The sequence below is a fragment of the Cyprinodon tularosa genome, unplaced genomic scaffold (assembly GCF_016077235.1).
Source record: "Cyprinodon tularosa strain WSP-4 unplaced genomic scaffold, ASM1607723v1 ctg524, whole genome shotgun sequence".
NCBI classification, from domain to species: Eukaryota; Metazoa; Chordata; class Actinopteri; order Cyprinodontiformes; family Cyprinodontidae; genus Cyprinodon; species Cyprinodon tularosa.
In genome coordinates, this window is record NW_024039257.1 from 422,211 (window position 1) to 443,693 (window position 21,483).

Consider the following 21,483-nt stretch of genomic DNA (forward strand, 5'->3'; position numbering starts at 1 on the left):
TTCGTTCATCTTTAGTAGAATTAATCCCTGCTGTGGTGACTTCACAGCTCTGCCCAAAAAAGTGGATCAGAGCTGCAGCTGATCCAGAAAGCTGCTGCCTGTATCCTCACTACAACTAAGAAAGTGGAGAACATCAACCCAGTTCTTAAGTCCTTCCATTGGCTCCCTGAATGTCAGAGAATAGACTTTATTACTCTATTAGTCTAGAAATCACTGAATGTCTTCACTCCTAAATACTTTACAGACTGGTTGGCAGTGGATCAACAGCCAGACCTGTCAGGTCACCTGGATCGGATCTGTTCTGCAGAACCAAACCAAACATGGAGAAGCAGTTTTTGGTTCTTATGATCCACTGATCTGGAATAAACTCCCAGAAAACTGTACACGAGCTTAGACCCCCACTTCCTTTAAAACTAGGTTGATAACCCATTTTTAGAGTCTCCTTTTAACTGAAATATAGTTTAAGTTTATAGTCCAACTTTCCTGTCCCTGCTCCTGTTTCTTCTGTACGGTTTGTGTCTTTTACAGGTGTGGTTTTAAAAAGCCATGGCCCAATGACAGGGGTTAGCTGGGGTGAGATTTAATGTAATCTAATTAGATATTGATCTAGCCAATGGATTTTAAAACAAATTTTTTTTTTTTTTACAAATTCTGAAAAGTATTTAGAACTAGAACTAATACCCTTTCACTGCACTAAATACTATTTTGACATAAAAAAAAATATTTCTCAAATCTCTAAATTTGAACTTTCTTGGAATTTTAAGATGCTGGAGTTGAACAAATGACAAATATAAGAAATAAAGTCCTGCTTGTGTTTCGCCTTCAGCTGCAAAAGAGTTAATCCACCTTTGTCAAAAGTAGTTCTAGTCATTAATAAGAAAATGGGTTCTGATGAGGATGAGTAACTTTAAAGATAAACTTAATTAAACACAGTTTAAGCCAAGAGTTCCCACAGTTAAAAGTTTTTTTATCGTCTGAAGTCATATCTTAAATGTCAGGTCCAGCTTTAAGGAGAAAATCTGATTAAAAGTAAACATCTGTTTGTGTAAACAGGCTTCATCTGTTATATTCAGCTACTAAAATAAATGAAGATTTCAAGAACCTTCTAATTTAATTAATATTAATGTAATTTGCTGCAGTGTCAAGTAACAGTAGAAATTTTAGCCAAATGTACTTAATTAGTGTAATTATTTTTTAGACAACTTTTTGCTTCTACTCCTTAGATTTTTTTGCAATTATCTCTACTTTCTACTCCTTACATTTTAAAAATAGACCCGTTAGTTTTGTTTTGTTTAGGCTTATTTTCATTCTTGACTGTTAGTATTAAAATAAATAAAAACCATCAAAATAATTTGTTTCATCCAGACCATTAATTTCTTCGTAGTTAAACTCGGTGCTGCCCCAACTTGTTGTTCACCACATACCAAAATAAAAAGCTTTTCAGTATAATGCAAATGTAAATTTGACACTGTTACCATTAGTTGGTATGTGAGATAATGTTTTCTCTTCCATCACTGTTTACGTTTGATCAGTGCTGCACTTTAACAAAATGCCTCGTCTGTTCCTGTTTGGCTGTGACTCCATCCCAGAGAGAAATATCAGCTGTGCTGCTGCCATCAACACCTTTGTTTCTAGATGTTGGAGCTTGGCCTGTTTTCCAGTGTAGTCCTGTTTCTCTGACTGTGACTAACTGGATGTGCTCTCTTCATCCTCTGACATGGGAGCTGGCTCGGAGCTCGTCTGCCTGGCTGTGTGTTTCCTGGACGGGGCCGCCTGTGGAGCTGGTTGACAGTTGCCTTTTGTATCTATGCTTCTTTTTCTATGTCTGCTTCTGTCTCCTTGAACCCCAGTGGGCCTCAGCAGATGGCCGCTCACACTGAGCCTGGTTCTGCTGGAGGTTTCTTCCTGTTCAAAGGGAGTTTTTCCTCTCCACTGTCACTACAAGCATGCTTAGTGAGAGGGATTGCTGAAGAGTCAATGAGTCGATGCAATCAGCTGGTTTTCCTTAGATAGAAAACTTTGAATCAATCTGGATGATCTGGTGAACTGATGTGACATGTGTTGTGAATTGGCGGAATAGAAATAAACTGAATGGAATTAAGAAATAGAAATATCATGAAAGCTGTGCACACTCATCAACATAAAAGTTGTTCAAGTCTAAAGTCTAGTTATAAAACTAAGAAATTAAGTATAAGAAATTTATCATCCAGAATTGTAGAAATATTTTCCTTTAATAAACTAGTGCATTAAAGCATCTTTACTTAATACTTTTTCCTGCATTACTTTTACTTTTATACTTAATGTAGTTTAAAAAAAAATGTGTACTTTTACATTTTTACTTGTGTAAAAAATCTTTGGTCGATGCTCTAACTTCTACAAAAATACTTTTAACACCTCTGGGACTGTGTTAAATTATAGAAAACAAACTGTCACAGGGCTGCATGGTGGAGCATCTACCTGCAGCTCTACAGCAAAATAAGTCCTTGGTTTGAATCCCTGATTGTTTTTCCCTGACCCCCCCCCCCAAAAAAAAAAAAAAAAAACACCACATATTACCATTTTAGGATTTTACTGTGAAGTCTGTGTTACATTCATTTGTTAAATATATAAACACATTATATATAATATAGCCTTTTGATAGAAACATTTATAAAGCCATGTATGAATGTAAAATTAATGTTAAAGGAAACATCAACGATGGAAACGAGTAGAAAGGCGTAATGCTGCTCAATAGCTCCACCTAGTGGTTGTCACGTAAAGTGTGGGAGAATTATTTAGTGAAAAAGAAAAAAATATTCATTCAAGTTGTATGAAAATATAGTAAATATAAATAAGTGCACAATTTCTAAAAAAAAAAAAAAAAAAGGTTTAAATTGAAAAAAAAAATCTGTCTACTTTTCAGACTAGGTGTTTTACTCAGAATTTTTCCATTTATTATAAGATTTTCTTTTTACTGAGCTTCATGGTTTCCAGTAGATATTTATCTATTCAGAATTTTGTGGGGGGAAAAAACTTACACCCTACAATCAGCCTTTTGTGATTTTATTCTGCCTTTCCAATGTTTTCTAAAGCAATGTGAGATTTAATCTGTTAAAGCTGCAATTAAAGATTGTATTTTTTGCATTTGCCAAAAAAACTTTACACTGCTTTGCAGTTTCCGGTTCGTAAAGAAAACAATGAGGGAAGGGGAATTTGTAAATCATCTGTAGCTCAGCCAGCATGCTGTCAGGAAGTCTCCATTAGTAATAAAAACTCAACCATTTAAATCCTGTATCAAGATAAACCAAAATGGAACATAGATTTTAGACTTAAGGTAGTAAAAAGACAGACTGATCTTTTAAAGCTCAGTATCTATATGCAGTAACGCTGGTTTTGACAGAAGTGTCAGAGCGTTGAGTTTAATGCAGCTTGATGAGTCTGCAGAGCCACAGCTCCGTCATGGAGCACAGCTCTGCAGCTGGATATGTGAACATCACTAGTGGATCATAGAGCAATGGAAGGAGGTGACCTGATAGCAGGAAGCCTTTATTTGGAGAACATATGAAACATGATGCATTATGGGAAAATAGAAAGGTGCAGGGAAGAATACACCTGTTCCGACAGTCATTTTAAATGAGCATATGGTTTAAATAATAGTTTTGAATTTCCTACAAGCTTTTCATTTCTGCTGTTTTACAGCCTGAATATCGCTGGGAACCAGCAGCTCACATTACCTTCAACTTTTAATGTGAAATCCACCTTTTGTTCGGTTACCTACAGATTTAATAAAGCTTAACTCATCAGACCTACTGCTTCAATAAAAGAGCAATGTAGAGCCTATAAACATCAGGGAGAAATGGTTAAAGCCAATCATCTTTGTGGTTACGATTAAAGAACAATGGAGAATATGACGGATCTTTCTCTCTTTGCAAAGATAAAAAAAAAAAAAAAAAGAGCTTAATTTTAGTCAACTGAAGGTTTCCTCCGTTCTGTTCACTGCATCAGTTAATGAGCCTTGTTTTACAGATTTAAACTGTTAATGTTTCTTTCTATCTAGTACTTAGCAAAGTACTGATGTATTCTGAACCATTTAGTTTTACCACAATGTATCTGGGCCTGATGTCTAATGTGAAAACGATGATCAATATTTGGTTAAGATATTACTGCCAGCAGGGAGGAGAGCATCAACAAGAAGAACCACTCAGTGGACGGACATTATGGAGGAAACATTCACTGAGGAAAGAAGCTGACTTTTTTATAACGCCAACTGGTTGCCATCTCCGGTTTGAGCGTTCATTTTGTTTTGGTTTTTTATTTTGCTGTTGATCAGAGGGCTAAAATCAGCTAATTGTTTCTTCTTTTGTCAAAAACAAAGATAAAAGTGGAAGAAAAAAAAAGTTTAACTTGCCACCGTTTGCAGTTTTAAATGAAAATCTATTTATTTATTTGCACAGCGCTTTGAAAAAATAAAAAAAATAAAGAAAAAGGAGTTAAAATCATTGTCCTTTTAGCTGGAGATGGCCTCAGGCAGGGAGGAAATAAGATACTCCTGATAGGCAGAGAAGTCTTCAGGCTCCCAGCGAGATTCCAGGAGCGCATCGTACAGTTCCTCACTGAGGTCCATGAAGCTGCTGTTGGCCTCCACTACGTCCACCACCACACCAGGATCTACAGCAGAGAACAGGAACCGCTGTTACTGTTTAGACTGTCAGGATAAAAACCTTTTAAATGCAACCAATAGTCAAACTACTTCAAACAAATACTTGCCTTCAACTTCTTCTTCTTCTGGAACTGCTTCGCTTTCCTGAAACCAGATAAGAGCAGAAAGCGTTTCAGAACGACAGCAGTCGTTTGAGAGAAGGAGTGTTAGCGCCGGTAGCCCACCTGTAACTGTGCGTACTGCGTATAATCGTACTGAGGATAGCTGTAGCCATACATGGCTGCGGTCTGATCGTAGCCCCATGAGGAGTAATACCCTGGATAGGCCTGGTTCTGGTACTGGTCATACTGGTCGTAGCCATATTTGTATCCGGTGCTGGACTGCCACGACTGTTTGCTGTCTGACTGCTGCTGCTGCGGCTTGTTCCTTAAACTGGGGAAATAAAGGAAAATTTGCTTCTGCTTCATGGAAACATTCATTTAGAGGCTGGAAGTGACTCACTTATTGGCAGCCAGGCTCAACCGGAGAGGTTTGCCCCCGAGTCCCACGGCGCCTTGGCACTCATCCAGGGCCCGCTTCTGGAGCCGCTCGTCTGGGAACTGAACAAAACCGCAGCCCCTAGAGGGACAAACAGCGTGATGAGGAAGGCATCGGGATTAGGAGGAAAACCCACCCATGCACGTTTGCCGAGGCCCGAACCGGTGCCGATTGTTCTGGAACAACTGATCTGATATGACCTGCTGATATTACTGAGACCCTTGGAGAAGATTTGGTTTTTCTTCCTACAATTACTTGCTAAAAAATAATTTAAGCAAAAATAAATTATCATTGACACTGACAGCAAGTGAAGGGAGCAGCAAAGATACGCATGCATCTATCAAAAAAAAAAACGAATAAAAGCCGTGGAAGGTACCAGATTCTTCTGGAGTCTAAAGCCGGGCAAGCACTCTATGATTCCTTCAATCGTTGCACGCAGCTACAGCTCACACTGTACGACGAAACCGCAGGGTTTAAATGTTCACAGCTCCCCATGTTTGTTCTCACTGTGTGACCCGACGCTCTGATGCGATCTACCTGCTCCCACTGTACGTCTAAAAACCAGGTGGGACTCAGCTCCGCAGTGAGATGGAGCTACTCTGACTCGTCTATCCGGAAGCCAAACTACAGGTGCTGGTCATAAAATTAGAATATCATGAAAAAGTAGATTGATTTCAGTAATTCCATTTAAAAAGTGAAACTTGTATATTATATTCATACATTACATACAAACTCATATATTTCAGATGTTTATTTTGTTTAATTTTGATGATTACAAATGACAACAAATGAAAATCTCAAATTCATCATATCAGAAAATTAGAATATTACTGAAGACCAATAAAAACAAAGGATTTATAGAAATGTTGGCCAACTGAAAAGTATGAACATGAAAAGTATGAGCATGTACAGCACTCAGTATTTAGTTGGGCCTCCTTTGGCCTGTATTACTGCAGCAATGCGGCGTGGCATGGAGTCGATCAGTCTGTGGCACTGCTCAGGTGTTATGATAGCCCAGGTTGCTCTAATAGTGGCTTTTAGCTCTTCTGAATTGTTGGGTCTGGTGTATTGCATCTTCTTCTTCACAATACCCCATAGATTTTCTATGGGGTTAAGGTCAGGAGAGTTTGCTGGCCAATTAAGAACAGGGATACCATGGTCCTTCAACCAGGTACTGGTAGCTTTGGCACTGTGTGCAGGTGCCAAGTCCTGTTGGAAAATGAAATCTGCATCTCCAAAAAGTTGGTCAGCTGCAGGAAGCATGAAGTGCTCTAAAACTTCCTGGTATGTGGCTGCGTTGACCCTGGACCTCAGAAAACACAATGGACCAACACCAGCAGATGACATGGCACCCCAAACCATCACTGACTGTGGAAACTTTACACTGGACTTCAAGCAACGTGGATGAAGTGCCTCTCTTCTTTTCCTCCAGACTCTGGGACCTTGATTTCCAAAGGAAATGCAAAATTTACTTTCATCAGAGAACATGACTTTGGACCACTCACCAGCAGTCCAGTCCTGTTTCTCTTTAGCCCAGGCAAGACGCTTCTGACGCTGTCTGTGGTTCAAGAGTGGCTTGACACAAGGAATGCGACAGCAGAAACCCATGTCTTTCATACGTCTGTGTGTGGTGGTTCTTGAAGCACTCACTCCAGCTGCAGTCCACTCTTTGTGAATCTCCCCCACATTTTTGAATGGGTTTTGTTTCACAATCCTCTCCAGGGTGCGGTTATCTCTCTTGCTTGTACACTTTTTTCGACCACATCTTTTCCTTCCCTTCGCCTCTCTATTAATGTGCTTGGACACTGAGCTCTGTGAACAGCCAGCCTCTTTAGCGATGACCTTTTGTGTCTTGCCCTCCTTGTGCAAGGTGTCGATGGTCGTCTTTTGGACAACTGTCAAGTCAGCAGTCTTCCCCATGATTGTGTAGCCTATAGAACTAGACTGAAAGACCATTTAAAGGCTTTTGCAGGTGGTTTGAGTTAATTAGCTGATTAGAGTGTGGCACCAGGGGCCATCAATTTTGAACCTTTTCACAATATTCTAATTTTCTGATATGATGAATTTGAGATTTTCATTTGTTGTCATTTGTAATCATCAAAATTAAACAAAATAAACATCTGAAATATATGAGTTTGTATGTAATGTATGAATATAATATACAAGTTTCACTTTTTAAATGGAATTACTGAAATCAATCTACTTTTTCATGATATTCTAATTTTATGACCAGCACCTGTAGTAGCAGAGGAATATGAAGCTCACTAGAGTGAAACGCGCTGCCTTGGATATTTGGGCAATTTAGTGCTGAAAGCCCTAAAAAGAAAAGGAGACGACGTATTTGGACAAAGACATGGCTGAACAAACATGGCTACTATGGTCTGTCAGTTTGACAGAAAGAACTCCATTTCACTCATTGCACCCCACAATGCTGCTGGGTTTTCCTGAGAGGAAGAAGAAGAAGAATCCTTGTTTTCCCACTGAGTGATTCCCCCCTGACCACCTTATGACGGCCGACTGAATTTCAGACACGTTTAATTTTCTCCCAACCTACGATTCCTGATGGGGAGGTGGTCGTTAGAGGCTGATCGCCCCTCGTTTCCCTTCTGTTCACTACACCATGCACCATGAAGACGGAAGTCAGCCAAATTAAAAAATCTTACGACTGGAGAATCGTCCTGATAAGGGCAAAAATATCGTACAGTTTATACCCAGCTTTAACTTAAGCCTGGTGTACACTGTGCGATTTTTGGGGCGATTTTCCAGTCGTGCAATTTTTCGATCGGGCCGACTTTCAGCCTGATCGTGAGTCGTGTAGTATGATCCTTCGGAGGCAAATCGCTCAGGGCGCAAAGAAGGATTCTTTTTTGTATTCCTCCTCTCAGATGTAAACCCAGCAGCATGGCAGGGATGCAATGAGTGAAATGCAGGTCTGTCTGCAAAATTGACGGACCGTAGTAGCCACGCCTGCTCAGCCACGTCCTTTTTCCAAATACGTCGTCTCCCTTTCTTTCTAGGACCCTCAGCACAAAATTGCACAAATTGCCAAGGCCGCGCAGTTCACTATAGTGAGCTTCATATCCCTCTTCTATTTGTCTGGCTTCAGGATAGAGAGCTACAGAGCAGCTCCATCTCCCTGCAGAGCTGAGGTCGATGTGGTTTTTAGTCGTACAGTGTGAGCAGGTAGACGCCTCAAAGCGTCGAGCTGAACATAAATCTTGAGCTGCTGCTCACACTGTACGTCTAAATCCTGCGTTTAGTCGTACAGTGTGAGCAGCAGATGCGTGCAACGATTGAAAGAAAAAAAAATCGCAGTGTACGCCAGGCTGATCGTTTGTTTCTTTGTTGACTTAAGGCAGCCAGAAGTAGAAAAGAATAATTATGCTGCGTTCACACCGCAGGTCTCATGGGTGTCTGCTCTGTTCTGTAGCTTCAAGCTAAAGAGAAGTTTGGCTTTGAGTTGGAAAAATAGTTTTAACAAGTGAGAAAGTCCACCTCCAAACATCCTCAGTTCATCAGGATTATAATCCCACTAAAACATGCATTTCTTGCTGGGAGCTCCAGACCTCCAGCAAACCACCGGCGGCAGCGCTGGAAATCCCCGCTGAAAGCTCTCTGCTGCGGCCAGCCTGTGGGGGATTTCCTGCTGCCGTTCGTAGCGGCTGGAAAGAGCTTTTAAATGAAAAGTGCGGTCAGCAAGGAATAATCAATGGATCATTATCTATACCTAAAACTAATATGTTCTCTGTGATTTAATGAATTTAGCATTATGAGTAAAAAAATTTAAGAATTGTCGTCTGTGTTGTTTGTCTCCCCCAAAAATACTCCTGGATCAGCTTTTCTAATTGGTCGACGCTCCGCCGTCCAGCAGCAAAGGGTTCATTTTTTGAACTCCAGCGTTGAACACTCCGAGGCCAGAACGCTCTAAATGTGCTGCTCCAGCAAGTCAGAGCACGCCGCTGTCCCCCTCAACACTGCGCTCCATAGACTCTGCATATAAACCACTGTGACACCCTGAATGCAGCCGGTCTGAATGCAGCGTCACTCTAGAAGGCAAACCCAGTTCTAAGACAGACTGAGCTCTGCCATTTAACAATAAAAAGGCTTTTTATCAAGATCTGAGGCAGAGGAGGACAACTGCAACATCTTAAAAATGACTTTCATGGAGATTTTAGACAAAGGAAACAGTTATTCTACTTGTAGAAAATGAACAGCTGTTGATCCAGAGTTAAAGGTTGTGTAGCTTCAGATGGATAATTAGCCGTGCTAAAACAGGCTAACCTGTTAGCTACTGAGTGCAGCCAGCCATAGCACATCCCAGCTCTCCCATCAAGGCCTTGCAGTGACTTATTTCACCATAAACAAATTTTTTCAGCTTTGTTATCAATCTGGTAAAATTTCATCGGTCATTAGAAACGCAGATGCTCCCGACTCGGCGCACAAACGCTGCGTTATGTTATTATCATTGTTCAGGCAACCATGTTTTGACATCCAGCCAATCACACAGTTTAATGTCCCTGGCATGCGGAAGGCCTGAGCAAATCTGGTACAGACATCGGCTGACGAATCTGTACATCTCCATAAAGGAACCAATCATGCTGAGGTTGACGGGACTATTCTCTCCAGAGGAAACCTTTAGAGCAGTGATGTTGCCTCAGCTTCATTTATCAACATTGAACCATTTCACAGCAGCTGGACCAGCAGCCTCCAGTCAGTGGTGGCAGAGAGCCGCTCCGCTCTGCCAGGTTCTACTGTTAAAGGCCGGTTCTCCTGTCTGCTGCGAACACCTGGATCCGTTAGCCGACTTCCCTTCATAACCAGATAGATTAATAAAGCAGCCACCACTGGATTGTTCAGAGCGTCTTTTCCTTTGGACTAAAACGTCTATATTTCAGTGTAGAAACTGGAGTTTGGATTATTTGTAGAAGGCCTTTAGACATTTATTATAGCGTGGTGCTGCATTAATCAACCAAATTAAATGGACCTCGGAGGCAGTGATGCAATTTATGGGAGACCATAAAGAATACATCCAGCTGGAGGCTCCTTCTATAGCTGCAGCTACGCAGGAATGAAATATCGTCCGACTCAAAGCCCAGAGAGCAGGACGTCCAATAAAAGTTTGAAGAGTGCCTCCCTGAGTGAAGCTCAATAAATTAATATTAGTAAAAGATGTCAAATAGATGACTGTAAGGATGTGGTCTTCATTTATTTTCTACAGACATAATATTCATGAATCAGCTCCTCATGGAAAGTCAGACAGAATCGCTGGAAAGTCAACAAAAACCAACAGTTTTCCTGCAGTCCGATGATGCGTTCACAGCAAACGTCTTCTGAGCGTCAGGACGTCTGGTTTAAAGGCTAAAGGCCGCGACATTGGTTACACCCGAATCTCTAATCCGATTTGCTTTCCATGTCACACTGACTGCGTATATACAGGTAAAAGCCAGTAAATTAGAATATTTTGAAAAACTTGATTTATTTCAGTAATTGCATTCAAAAGGTGTAACTTGTACATTACCGGTATATTTATTCATTGCACACAGACTGATGCATTCAAATGTTTATTTCATTTCATTTTGATGATTTGAAGTGGCAACAAATGAAAATCCAAAATTCCGTGTGTCACAAAATTAGAATATTACTTAAAGCTAATACAAAAAAGGGATTTTTAGAAATGTTGGCCAACTGAAAAGTATGAAAATGAAAAATATGAGCATGTACAATACTCAATACTTGGTTGGAGCTCCTTTTGCCTCAATTACTGCATTAAAGGCACACTATGCAACATTTTTCAGTTAATTAATGTGTTCCATAACGTTTTGGATGATTAAATGAGTCATTTCAGGTTGAACAAAGGTATTCTCGGCCGCCCTGGTGGTCTGTGGGGGAAATACCGCAATTGCAATTGCAGGAGCCCTCGGCCCGCACCCACAGGCTCAGAAGTCTCGCGAGAGTCGGTCTTGCTTTACGGTGAGAACTGCTACACGCCCCCAGTTAAAAGCATGCTCGTTGCTAGCACAGTGGCGATCTTTGTGCAGTTATCATGGCGGAACCAGCGTGAAAACTGTGAAAGCCCATGTCAGAGCAGGTAAGAAAGAGGAAAAGGGCTCCGGACAGAGAGAGGAGTCGTACACGGGTGAACATCGGGCGAGCTTTTTCTGAATGGCGAGAGCTAAAACAAAAAGAAGGCTGCAAGGCTGACGCGGACCTCGTGTTTCTGCTGATGCGATTGTAAGTAACATTGGAATGGTTTCTCTCTCTCTGTGTGCATGTTCATACTTTCACTGTGTTAGTCATTCGTTGCGTTCGCCTGTCTGCTACGCTCAAAACAACCACGCCTGGCTTGACGGAGAAACCAGGAGAACAGCTGAGCATATTTACGACAGTGCACTTTTACTTTCGCCCTCTGGGGGGAGCCTCGCTGGAAAATCAACACCGGTTGCATAGTGTACCTTTAATGCGGCGTGGCATGGAGTCGATGAGTTTCTGGCACTGCTCAGGTGTTATGAGAGCCCAGGTTGCTCTGATAGTGGCCTTCAACTCTTCTGCGTTTTTGGGTCTGGCATTCTGCATCTTCCTTTTCACAATACCCCACAGATTTTCTATGGGGCTAAGGTCAGGGGGTATATCACCAAACCCCCCACCCCATCACAGAGGAACGAGGGACCTACCCGCCCCAGCCGGTGAACAATACCTCCTTAACGACCAACCCTTAACAATCATAGACAGGTTTCAGGTATTACAGGAGACAATCCCCCCCCTTAATGGCAATCCCCCCTTTAACGACCGACCCCTAGAATCATAGACAGGTTCAGATATTACAGGCTAACGATGGAACTAACGACCCATTCATCGGTTACCATTGCATGTTTCCAAGCTATACAAGGCGTTGTCTATATAAAGACTCAAACTCACTGCGGATCCAGACATTTGAATTGAGAAAGCTTCCTGGAGAGGTGGCGAAACGCCTTCAAATCTTGAAAACCAAGTCCAGTAGATATTCTTTGAATTTTTACGGAATGACTTTGGACTCAGCAGCAGTCCAGCTCTTTTTTTCCTTAGCCCAGGTGAGACGCTTTTCGCGCTGTTTCTTGGTCAACAGAGGCTTGACACGAGGTATGCGGCAGTTGAAACCCATGTCTTTCAAGCGTCTCTTGGTGGTGGACCTTGAAGCACTGACTCCAGCAGCTGTCCACTCCTTGTCAATCTCCCCCACATTTTTGAATGTTTTTTTTTCCCAATCTTGACTAGGGCGCGGTGATCCCTATCGCTTGTACACTTTTTCTGACCACAGTTTTTCCTTCCCTTTGCCTCTCTATTAATGTGTTTGGACACAGAGCTCTGAGAACAGCCAGCCTCTTCAGCAATAACCTTTTGTGTCTTTCCCTCCTTGTGCAATGTGTCCATGGTCGCCTTTTGGACAGCTGTCAAATCTGAAGTCTTCCCCATGTTTGTGTCGGCTTCAGAACTGGACTGAGAGACCATTTAAAGCCCTTTGCACCCTTACACAATATTCTAATTTTGTGACACACAGAATTTTGGATTTTCATTTGTTGCCACTTCAAATCATCAAAATGAAATGAAATAAACATTTGAATGCATCAGTCTGTGTGCAAGAATAAATATAATGTACAAGTTACACCTTTTGAATGCAATTACTGAAATAAATCAAGTTTTTCAAAATATTCTAATTTACTGGCTTTTACCTGTAGAGAGGCTCTGACTAGGCAGGGTGAGCAGATCTGCACAGATTTTTTCCACTTCTGTCTCTGTGTCATACGATTAAAAAAAAATTGTTTTATTAAATTTATTTAAAACAATAATAATAATAAAATAGACCCCAGTGCAGCAATAAACGCTGTGGGACGGTTTATGTGCTGACTGAGGCAGAGAGGTGATGCTCAGCGAGAGATCTGAAGTTTATCCAAGTTTTTGTTTTTTCATAAAGACAAAGATTACCTGCAATCTGTTTTTTTTTTTTTTTTTTTTTTTTTTTTGTATGGCTCAAACAGGATCGCCGTTTTACTACATCTGTTTCCTGAATGATTTGCTAAATTCACTTGATTTAATAAACATTTTAATGAAAAATGTATAAAGGTAACTGTTTGTGTGAGGAGTTAGACTCAAGATAAGAAAAACTAAAGTGGTGACATGAACAAAAATCACGTGAAAATATTAGATACTCTTATTATTACCAGAGTATTACTATCAACTGGTTTAAATCCTACTGAAAGGACGGTGACTTTTTTGTGTCAGTAGGCAACTTAACATCAGAGATGACAGAAATCACATGTGGGGTTCCCCAAGGGTCCATCCTGGGTCCCCTCCTATTCAATATCTACATGCTCCCTCTGGCTCAGTTAATAAAAAACAACAACATCAGCTACCATAACTATGCAGACGACACACAGCTTTACATCACCATGTCACCAGGTGATTATGAAGCAATTCAAGCACTGAGGAAATGCTTAGAAGAAATCAATGCCTGGATGTGCCATCATTTTCTTCAACTGAATAAAAACAAAACTGAAGTAATAATCTTTGGACCAATAGAGGAGAGATCTAAAGTTAGCACACAGCTTCAGTGGCTTCAGCTAGTAACCACTGATCAGGCCCAAAGTCTAGGTGTAGTGCTGGATTCAGACTTGGACCTTTAAAAGCATTTAAAGACAATTACAAGGTGGGCTTTCTATCACCTGAAGAACATTTCCAGGATTAAAGGACTAATGTCTCAGCATGATCTGGAAAAACTAATCCATGCGTTTATTTTTAGTCGATTTGATTACTGCAACGGTGTTTTCACAGGTCTGCCTAAAAAGTGGATCAGACAGCTGCAGCTGATCCAGAACGCTGCTGCCCGTGTCCTCACTAAGAGTAAGAAAGTAGAGCACATCACCCCAGTTCTAAAGTCCTTCCACTGGCTCCCTGTTTCTCAGAGAATAGACTTTAAAATACTTCTGTTAGTCTATAAATCTCTGAATGGCTTAGCACCTAAATACATCACAGACTTGCTATCAGTGTATCAACCCTCCAGACCACTCAGGTCTTCTGGCTCCAGCCTGCTCTGCATACCTAGAACCAGAACTAAACATGGAGAAGCAGCATTTAGTTCCTATGCTCCACTTATCTGGAACAAACTTCCAGAAAACTGTAGAAGTGCGGAAAGCCTGAGTTCCTTTAAATCAAGACTAAAAACACATTTGTTTAGGATCGCCTTCCACTGTTCTAGTTAAACAGTTCAACTAAAACATATTTTCTTTAGTCCAACTGTTTTTAATATTCCTTTTTTTTCTGCATTTTTTTTATTTTATTATTTTTTTTTCCTACTTGCTTTGATTCTGTTTTATCTTCCTATATTTTAATCATGTAAAGCTCTTTTGCATTGACTTTGTACTGAATTGTGCTATATAAATAAATTTGCCTTGCCTATTATTATAAATGTCCCAAATGCATCGCATTAATTGAAAGTAAATATAGAAGCAGCATTAATTAAACCCAAAATCAAACTGTTTCCCTTTAAACAGCAATAGAAGTGCGGTAGGTGACACCTTATGGCTGTCGCATGCCAGTGAATGGCTACCATAAGCGCTGCTATTAGATCCAGCTGCTGGCATGGAAATCAATGGCAGGAGCCACAACCACCGCTCCTGTGCCACAGCAGCTCCTAAGAATTAGTGGCAGACATTCTGGCACCTCCTCTGTTGCTGTGGCAGCTGAAACTGTCCTGATTGCGCCTGCTGTCTTTTATAAAAATCTTAAATTGTTACTCTAACTTCTAGAAAAGTGTTTCTAAATAGTAGGATTTAAACTTCTACTTGAGTGATGATATTAAAACTTTTGACACCTGTGGAAAAGAATGGCAGGAATGGCTCAGACGTACTTGGAGTTCCCCATGCTGTCCAGGACCACTTTCCCACCGCGGCAGGAAGGATAACGGTTGTAGAAGAACTCGTAAAGCATCCCATCATCCACCTCTGGAGTCAGGTCTCCCACGAAGAGAGAAAACATCTGCCTGGAAGGCAGAACCGACAGCAGAGGTCAATAAGGAAAGCATCCTCTGGAGGAGGAGGTTTATGTCTTTGCCTGGACTCACCCGGGCTCCTGCTTTCCAAACGTGGCTCTGTTCAACTTAAATCTGGTTGGCTACAGAAAAAAGACAAACTTTATTGATCAAAGAGGTTTCAGTGAGAAGGAAATCTGTTTCTGGTTTTAGGAAACAGTGCTGATACCGGACTGGCTCCTGGCAGAGCTTTTCCATTGACTTTGCGCAAACAGCGCTCAGCGGTGGCCTCGTCCGTCATCTCTACGAAGCAGTAACCCATGGCCCCCCTGGGAGACGAAGAAATGTTCAATTTCAAAATGGAGGAGCTGTGAATACTCACACACTCTGTGGGCCAAACACTCACCCAGTCATCTTGTTCCGAATTATCCGCACGTTCACCACCTGCTCCCCCATCGTAGAGAAGGCTCTGGTGATGAACTTCTCATCCATGTAGGCATCCAGCTGCAAGGCAACAAAAAAAGAAAGCCGTCAAAAAAGAAAACCCAGTGGGCGTCAGCAGATGGCCGCTCACACTGAGCCTGGTTCTGCTGGAGGTTTCTTCCTGTTCAAAGGGAGTTCTTCCTCTCCACTGTTGCTACAAGCATGCTTAGAGTGAAGAGTCAATGAGTCGATGTAATCAGCTGGTTTTCCTTAGATAGAAAACTTTGAATCAGTGTGACTGGAAGATCTGGTGAACTGGAAAGTGACCTGAGATGACATGATGTGAATTGGAGCTATAGAAATAAACTGAATTTAAAAGAGAGGTGCAGCTGTTTCAGAGCACTAGCTTAGTTTGTTCGTCAGGCTTAATGTCAGCCAAGTCTGACTTTTTTTGGCATTCATTTGGGTTTAATAAAGCTGCCTCTGTTACCATGGCAACTGACCCAGTGAACTTAAAAGATATTGTGGAGGATTTTCTAAAAGACCCATCTTCTCCACTTGTACAAGCGTGAGCCCATTTGTCCTCGTGCACGCTCCATTTAAACGTTGCTGTTCTCATAGTTCTTACAAGCTCACTGAACGTCCACCCTAATCCCTAAATCCCTACTGTATAAAGCGGTCTGTCCCCGCTCTATATAGTGATCAAGTCATCATATTAGGACTGGACTCACTCATGGAGATGACTGGAGTCTGATGAGCTATTGATTGGTTGAAAAGAAAACCTGGAGCCATACGGAGCTCTCAGGAACCGCTTAGACATCTCTGAGTTAGGCTGTGGTTGGACAGAGGCTCTGCACTCGTTATGAATACTCTTTCTATACGCCCAAAATTAAATAACTACATAGAAAGTTCAGCGTATGGCAGCATTTTAGAAGATTCTGGGACGTCAGGGATATGCTGGCTAAATCAGCAAGGTGTGACAGGAGCTTAACAAAGGAGGGGGCAGGTAAACGGTCAGTTAACCTGGACTGAGGCAGAAAGTCGTTTTTTATTCAAGATGATCAAAATCCTATCAATGGTAAAAAAACAGAGTATTACTTAATCATTTAAAATACCCAGCAATTTTTTATAATTAAAGCACAATATTATCAGCATGGTATCAGTACATTGGTTTTAAAAGTAACATTCCCCTACTATAATTCATGGATATCCACCGTTTTTCTAAGTAAATAAATTTCTAGAGGTGCTATTGACTTTTTCACCAGATGTTGGTAAAATTCAATGGAATCCATATTTACAAAGAAATAAAACCATTGATATAGAAAGTAAGTTATGAGTAATCAAGTGGAATGGCACAGGGAAAAAGCATTAAACACGTTTAGAAAGAGAGGAACATAAAGGCGTGGAAAGCTAAAATCTCTCTGTAATTAGAAAACAATCCTGCTTCTTGTTAGTGCAAATGAATATCAGCTGGTTTAGTCCCGAACGATCGGCTATAAAAAGGTGTCTCTGGTATCACACAAGAAACGTCTCATGATGGTTAAAAGTAGTGATGTTGTGAGATGAGCTGAGGCTTCGAGGCGTGTGTCCAGTAACGGAGGGGGCGTTTTGCAGAAGCGCGTGTCGAGGGTGATTCATTTAGAGGAGGGGCCAAAATTGATGACGTCCGAAGCCTCGATACCATGATACCAAGTGACCGCTTCGCAAAGTGGTTCGGGAAGCGCAAAAATTTTGACAGGCATCTAAACAGCCTCATTGTTCAGTCAAGATGTGGGAGATTGGAGGAGAGCTGCTGTCAGCTGGATAGAGGTTGGATAGATTCTAAGAATAGATTGGTTGGAAAAACAACCAATCTAGTTGGTTAAAACTAATTTGGTGAGAATAAACAATGTAATGATTATGTCAGCTGTAAGAGACAGGCTCTCACTCTAGAGGTTGTTGGTTCAAGAACAGTGTTTGACTTTTGAAAGTTGCGATTAAAGTGAATTATTTTGGCTGATGAGACTAATTTGCATTGTTTTGCCCGAGTAAAAATATAGATTAGGTAAATTAGTTCGGTTTCGCCAAAAGATTGGTTAAACACAACTTCCAACCTGATTAAAACTAAAAAAAAGTGGAAAAACTAGCATGTTTGAATAAAAATGATTAACACCTTTCATTTTTCTCATCATTACCCAATTTGCACAAACACTTTCACTGTCTGCTTGAGTTTATTTCACTAAAATGGCAGAAAAACGGTGCACCTTTAATGATTGTTCTAAGAAATTTTACACTTAAAAAATTTACAAAAGATTTTATTATACACACCAACCATTAACAATTTCAAAGGAACCTAAAGGGGGAAAAAAAAACAGTTGCAAATAAAAAAATCAGATTTTATTAAACTGTAGTTCTGCATTCAACCAGTAGGTGGTGACATGTTTACATGGAGCCTCATGAACTGTGGGGATCGTTGAAGCAAATTGGCCAAACGGTTCAATGAGGCTTCATCTCACCATCACTAGTTAAAAGTAAAGAGCTTTTTCAACAACTTCACGACCTTAATGATGTCATTGTCACAGAAGGATTCCTAAACTTCTGAATGTTCCAGTGAGCGCTGTTAGGGCAATAATCCAGACATGGAAAGAACATCATTTCACCATAACCTGACCACGACCAGCGATCCAAAGAGTTGTCCAAGAACCAAAGACCACTAATGGAGAGCTTCAGAAAGTCCTGGAATTAGCAGGTTCAACTGTTTCAAAGAAAGCAAAAGTAAAAGAGTCATCCGCCATGGCCTGAATGCAAGCTCACCACGCAAGACTCCACTGCTAAATAAAATGTATGTTAAAGCTTGTTTAAAATCCCTGCACAACATTTAGACAAGCCTGTGAAATGCTGGAGGTAGATAATGTGGTCAGATTAGACCAAATTTAAACTCTTTGGATGCTATAATACACATCATGTTTGGAGGCCAAAGGGCACTGCACATCACCCAGAAAACGCCATAGCAACAGTGAAGTTTGGAGGTGGGAGCGTCATGGTGTAGGGCATATGGTACTGGCAAACTTCAAATGTTTGAAGGAAGGATGAATGAAAAAGAGACACATTCTGGATAAAAACCTGCTGCCATCTACAGCGGAGCATGATGGAAAAACTTGGGCTCCAGTGAATTGCTGCTTCTCACAGGTTGAGATCCAAATGGGGAAAAAAAAATAAAGTTTACTAAAAGAGTTTAGTAAAAGATCAAGAATTTCTAAAAGTAGAATGGGAGGCAGATCTTTTAGTTCTCAGGCTCCTCTCCTGTGGAACCAACTACCAGTTTTAGTCCGTGAGGCAGACACCCTGTCTACTTTTAAGGCTAGGCTTAAAACTTTCCTTTTTGATAAAGCTTCTAGTTAGAGTGGCTCAGGTTATCCTGATCTATCTCTATAGTTCTGCTGCTAAAGGCTTAGACTGCTGGAGGACATAGGGACCCCTTTTTCATCATTCTGCTTCATTCTATCTCTATTCTCCCACTCTGCAGAATCTGTTAGTTCAATCTCTAACGTTCTGCTCTCTCTGCTTTTTCTCATAGTAGCTTCATCTGGTCTGTTCCTGTTTGGCTGTGACTCCATCCTGGAGAGAAATATCAGCTGTGCTGCTGCCATCAACACCTTTGTTTATAGATGTTGGAGCTTGGCCTGTTTTCCAGTGTAGTCCTGTTTCTCTGACTGTGACTAACTGGATGTGCTCTCTTCATCCTCTGACATGGGAGCTGGCTCGGAGCTCGTCTGCCTGGCTGTGTGTTTCCTCCTTTTACAGTTGCCTTTTGTATCTATGCTTCTTTTTCTATGTCTGCTTCTGTCTCCTTGAACCCCAGTGGGCCTCAGCAGATGGCCGCTCACACTGAGCCTGGTTCTGCTGGAGGTTTCTTCCTGTTCAAAGGGAGTTTTTCTCTCTACTGTCATCCAGTCTGGATGATCTGGTTGAACTTTATAGTTCAACCAGTTCCTTGAGATGACATGTGATGTGAATTGGCGCTATAGAAATAAACTGAATTGAATCAAAGCCGATGAACTGGAAACATATTTTAACTAATAAAAAGACAAAGCATTGATATATAAATATTGTTTGTTGGTTGTTTGTAAACCTTTTGTTGATTTTTTTTTTTTTATCTTAAGCAACATGGACACTGTGGACCAATCCTGATGAACCTCATAAACAGAGCAGACAGTCAGGAAGTTTAAAGTTATAAACATTAAACTCAAAGCAGAAGGGTTTTCTATCATATCAGGATGTGAAAAAACTTAAGAGCAAACGTCTCAATATCGGTTTAAAAAAGGAGCACAGGAATAGCAGATTGTGTCCTCTCTAACACAGAATATCTATAATAAAACTATAACATCAGCTCAGGCAGGATTGTTTCCATTCTGCGCCAGGAGCGCGAGCTGCGCTAACTGCTAATGTTGTTTATCCGCAGACAAACGGGGTTAAACTTACGTTGCCCATCCATAATGTGCTCATCATTCAGCAGCAGGGATAATATTCCTCAGAACAAAAACACTGAAACAGGAAGGTTGGCTGGAGCTGGAAAATAAACACGCTGGTTAGCATCCAGCTACCAGCAAAATCAGACCTATTCTTCTTCTTCTTTACTATTATGGCGGATCGCAAGCCCCTTTAGGGTGCATAGCGCCCCCTGCTGTACATGGGTGGGTGCGCGCGTGGAGCCCATAGAGCAGCGGTGTACTTTCCAGAAAGTCATGTGACCGATACAGGAGCTGTTTCTGATTAAACTCTGTTTAAAAACGTTTCTGTCAACATGATGCATCTGCTAAAAAAATTCACATCTTTTGTAATTTATCATTAAAATGATTAAGAACGTTGGAGCCTAAAAGGAAAAGGAAGGTTTCAGTCGTTTAGTTTTTATTGTAATTTTCTTGTTGTGTCATCATTTTCCTCTGTTATCACTTGACTTATCTGAATTAAAATTAATTTCAAATTGACTCTTATTGTTTTAAAATTATGATTTAAAATCCTAGTCCACAAACATCCCCTACATTTTCACGTTGTGGTGTTTAGGTTATTTATTGGCTGCATCTAAAAATATCAAAGATATTTTCAATTTAAACATGGATATGAAGTAATAAAATATAACCTAAAATAATTTCAATGATATTGTTCTAGGTCATCAAATAAATTCAGTTCAGTTTGTCTAATAAACTTCCTGTAGTGTCTTTAAATGTCCAGCAGGTGGCAGTATTCTGTGACAGCATCAACGCAGCATCAATACAGTTTTGGCTTCAAGGTTCCCGATTAACCATTAGTAGGATTTAATGTTTTTATTGAGAACCACAGATTCATTTAAGCAGTTTGATTAGCAAGGATCCTCATGAAAATCTGCTCTATCTCCAGTAATTTATTTGGAAAACATAGATGTAGGTTTATTGTGATCAGTTTAAGTTGACCCTGAACTGGTTTTGGTGCCTCTTAGTTTTGGGTTACCCCACAGTGAACACTAGTTCCTGCCTGGCCACCCCTGTGAAAATGTCCTGAAACAGCCACTGTTGTCAAATTTCTGTTCTTTATTTTTCTGTCAAGCATTAGGTGCCACAGAGCAGTTAGAGCAGCTGGCATGGAGGCCAGGGCATCGGTCCTAAGATATAAATCAACATACAAAAGATCTTTTAGTTATCAGGCTCCTCTCCTGTGGAACCAACTACCAGTTTTAGTCCGTGAGGCAGACACCCTGTCTACTTTTAAGGCTGTGCTTTGGCTGTGACTCCATCCTGGAGAGAAATATCAGCTGTGCTGCTGCCATCAACACCTTTGTTTCTAGATGTTGGAGCTTGGCCTGTTTTCCAGTGTAGTCCTGTTTCTCTGACTGTGACTGGCTGGATGTGCTCTCTTCATCCTCTGACAT

At 40.9% G+C, this 21,483-nt stretch overlaps 1 protein-coding gene across 2 annotated transcripts; it reads right to left on the reverse strand.

Annotated features, from left to right (window-relative positions):
• Positions 1-4,392: 4,392 nt before the first annotated feature.
• Positions 4,393-20,222, reverse strand: LOC119795807 (tRNA selenocysteine 1-associated protein 1-like). Of its 2 annotated transcripts, none has more exons than XM_038304034.1 (9): positions 20,061-20,222; positions 15,583-15,680; positions 15,406-15,505; positions 15,270-15,319; positions 15,057-15,188; positions 5,141-5,257; positions 4,864-5,065; positions 4,747-4,783; positions 4,393-4,647 (listed from the first exon to the last, which is right to left on the reverse strand). In XM_038304034.1, exons 1-9 carry the CDS (start codon positions 20,085-20,087, stop codon positions 4,487-4,489), a joined length of 924 nt encoding a protein of 307 aa, XP_038159962.1. In that variant the 5' UTR covers positions 20,088-20,222; the 3' UTR covers positions 4,393-4,486. The 2 variants fall into 2 exon arrangements, with proteins under 2 accessions (XP_038159962.1, XP_038159961.1); XM_038304033.1 differs by having other exon boundaries at positions 4,864-5,071.
• Positions 20,223-21,483: the final 1,261 nt, after the last annotated feature.

Excerpts from the sequence above, each read along its gene's own strand:
- LOC119795807 (XM_038304033.1), bottom strand. The coding sequence starts at position 20,087 with ATGATGAGCACATTATGGATGGGCAAC. Across the intron at positions 15,189-15,269 it reads TTTGGAAAGCAGGAGCCCGG|GCAGATGTTTTCTCTCTTCG; the intron begins GTGAGTCCAGGC and ends TCTGCCTTCCAG. Across the intron at positions 5,072-5,140 it reads TTGAGCCTGGCTGCCAATAA|TTTAAGGAACAAGCCGCAGC; the intron begins GTGAGTCACTTC and ends TTATTTCCCCAG.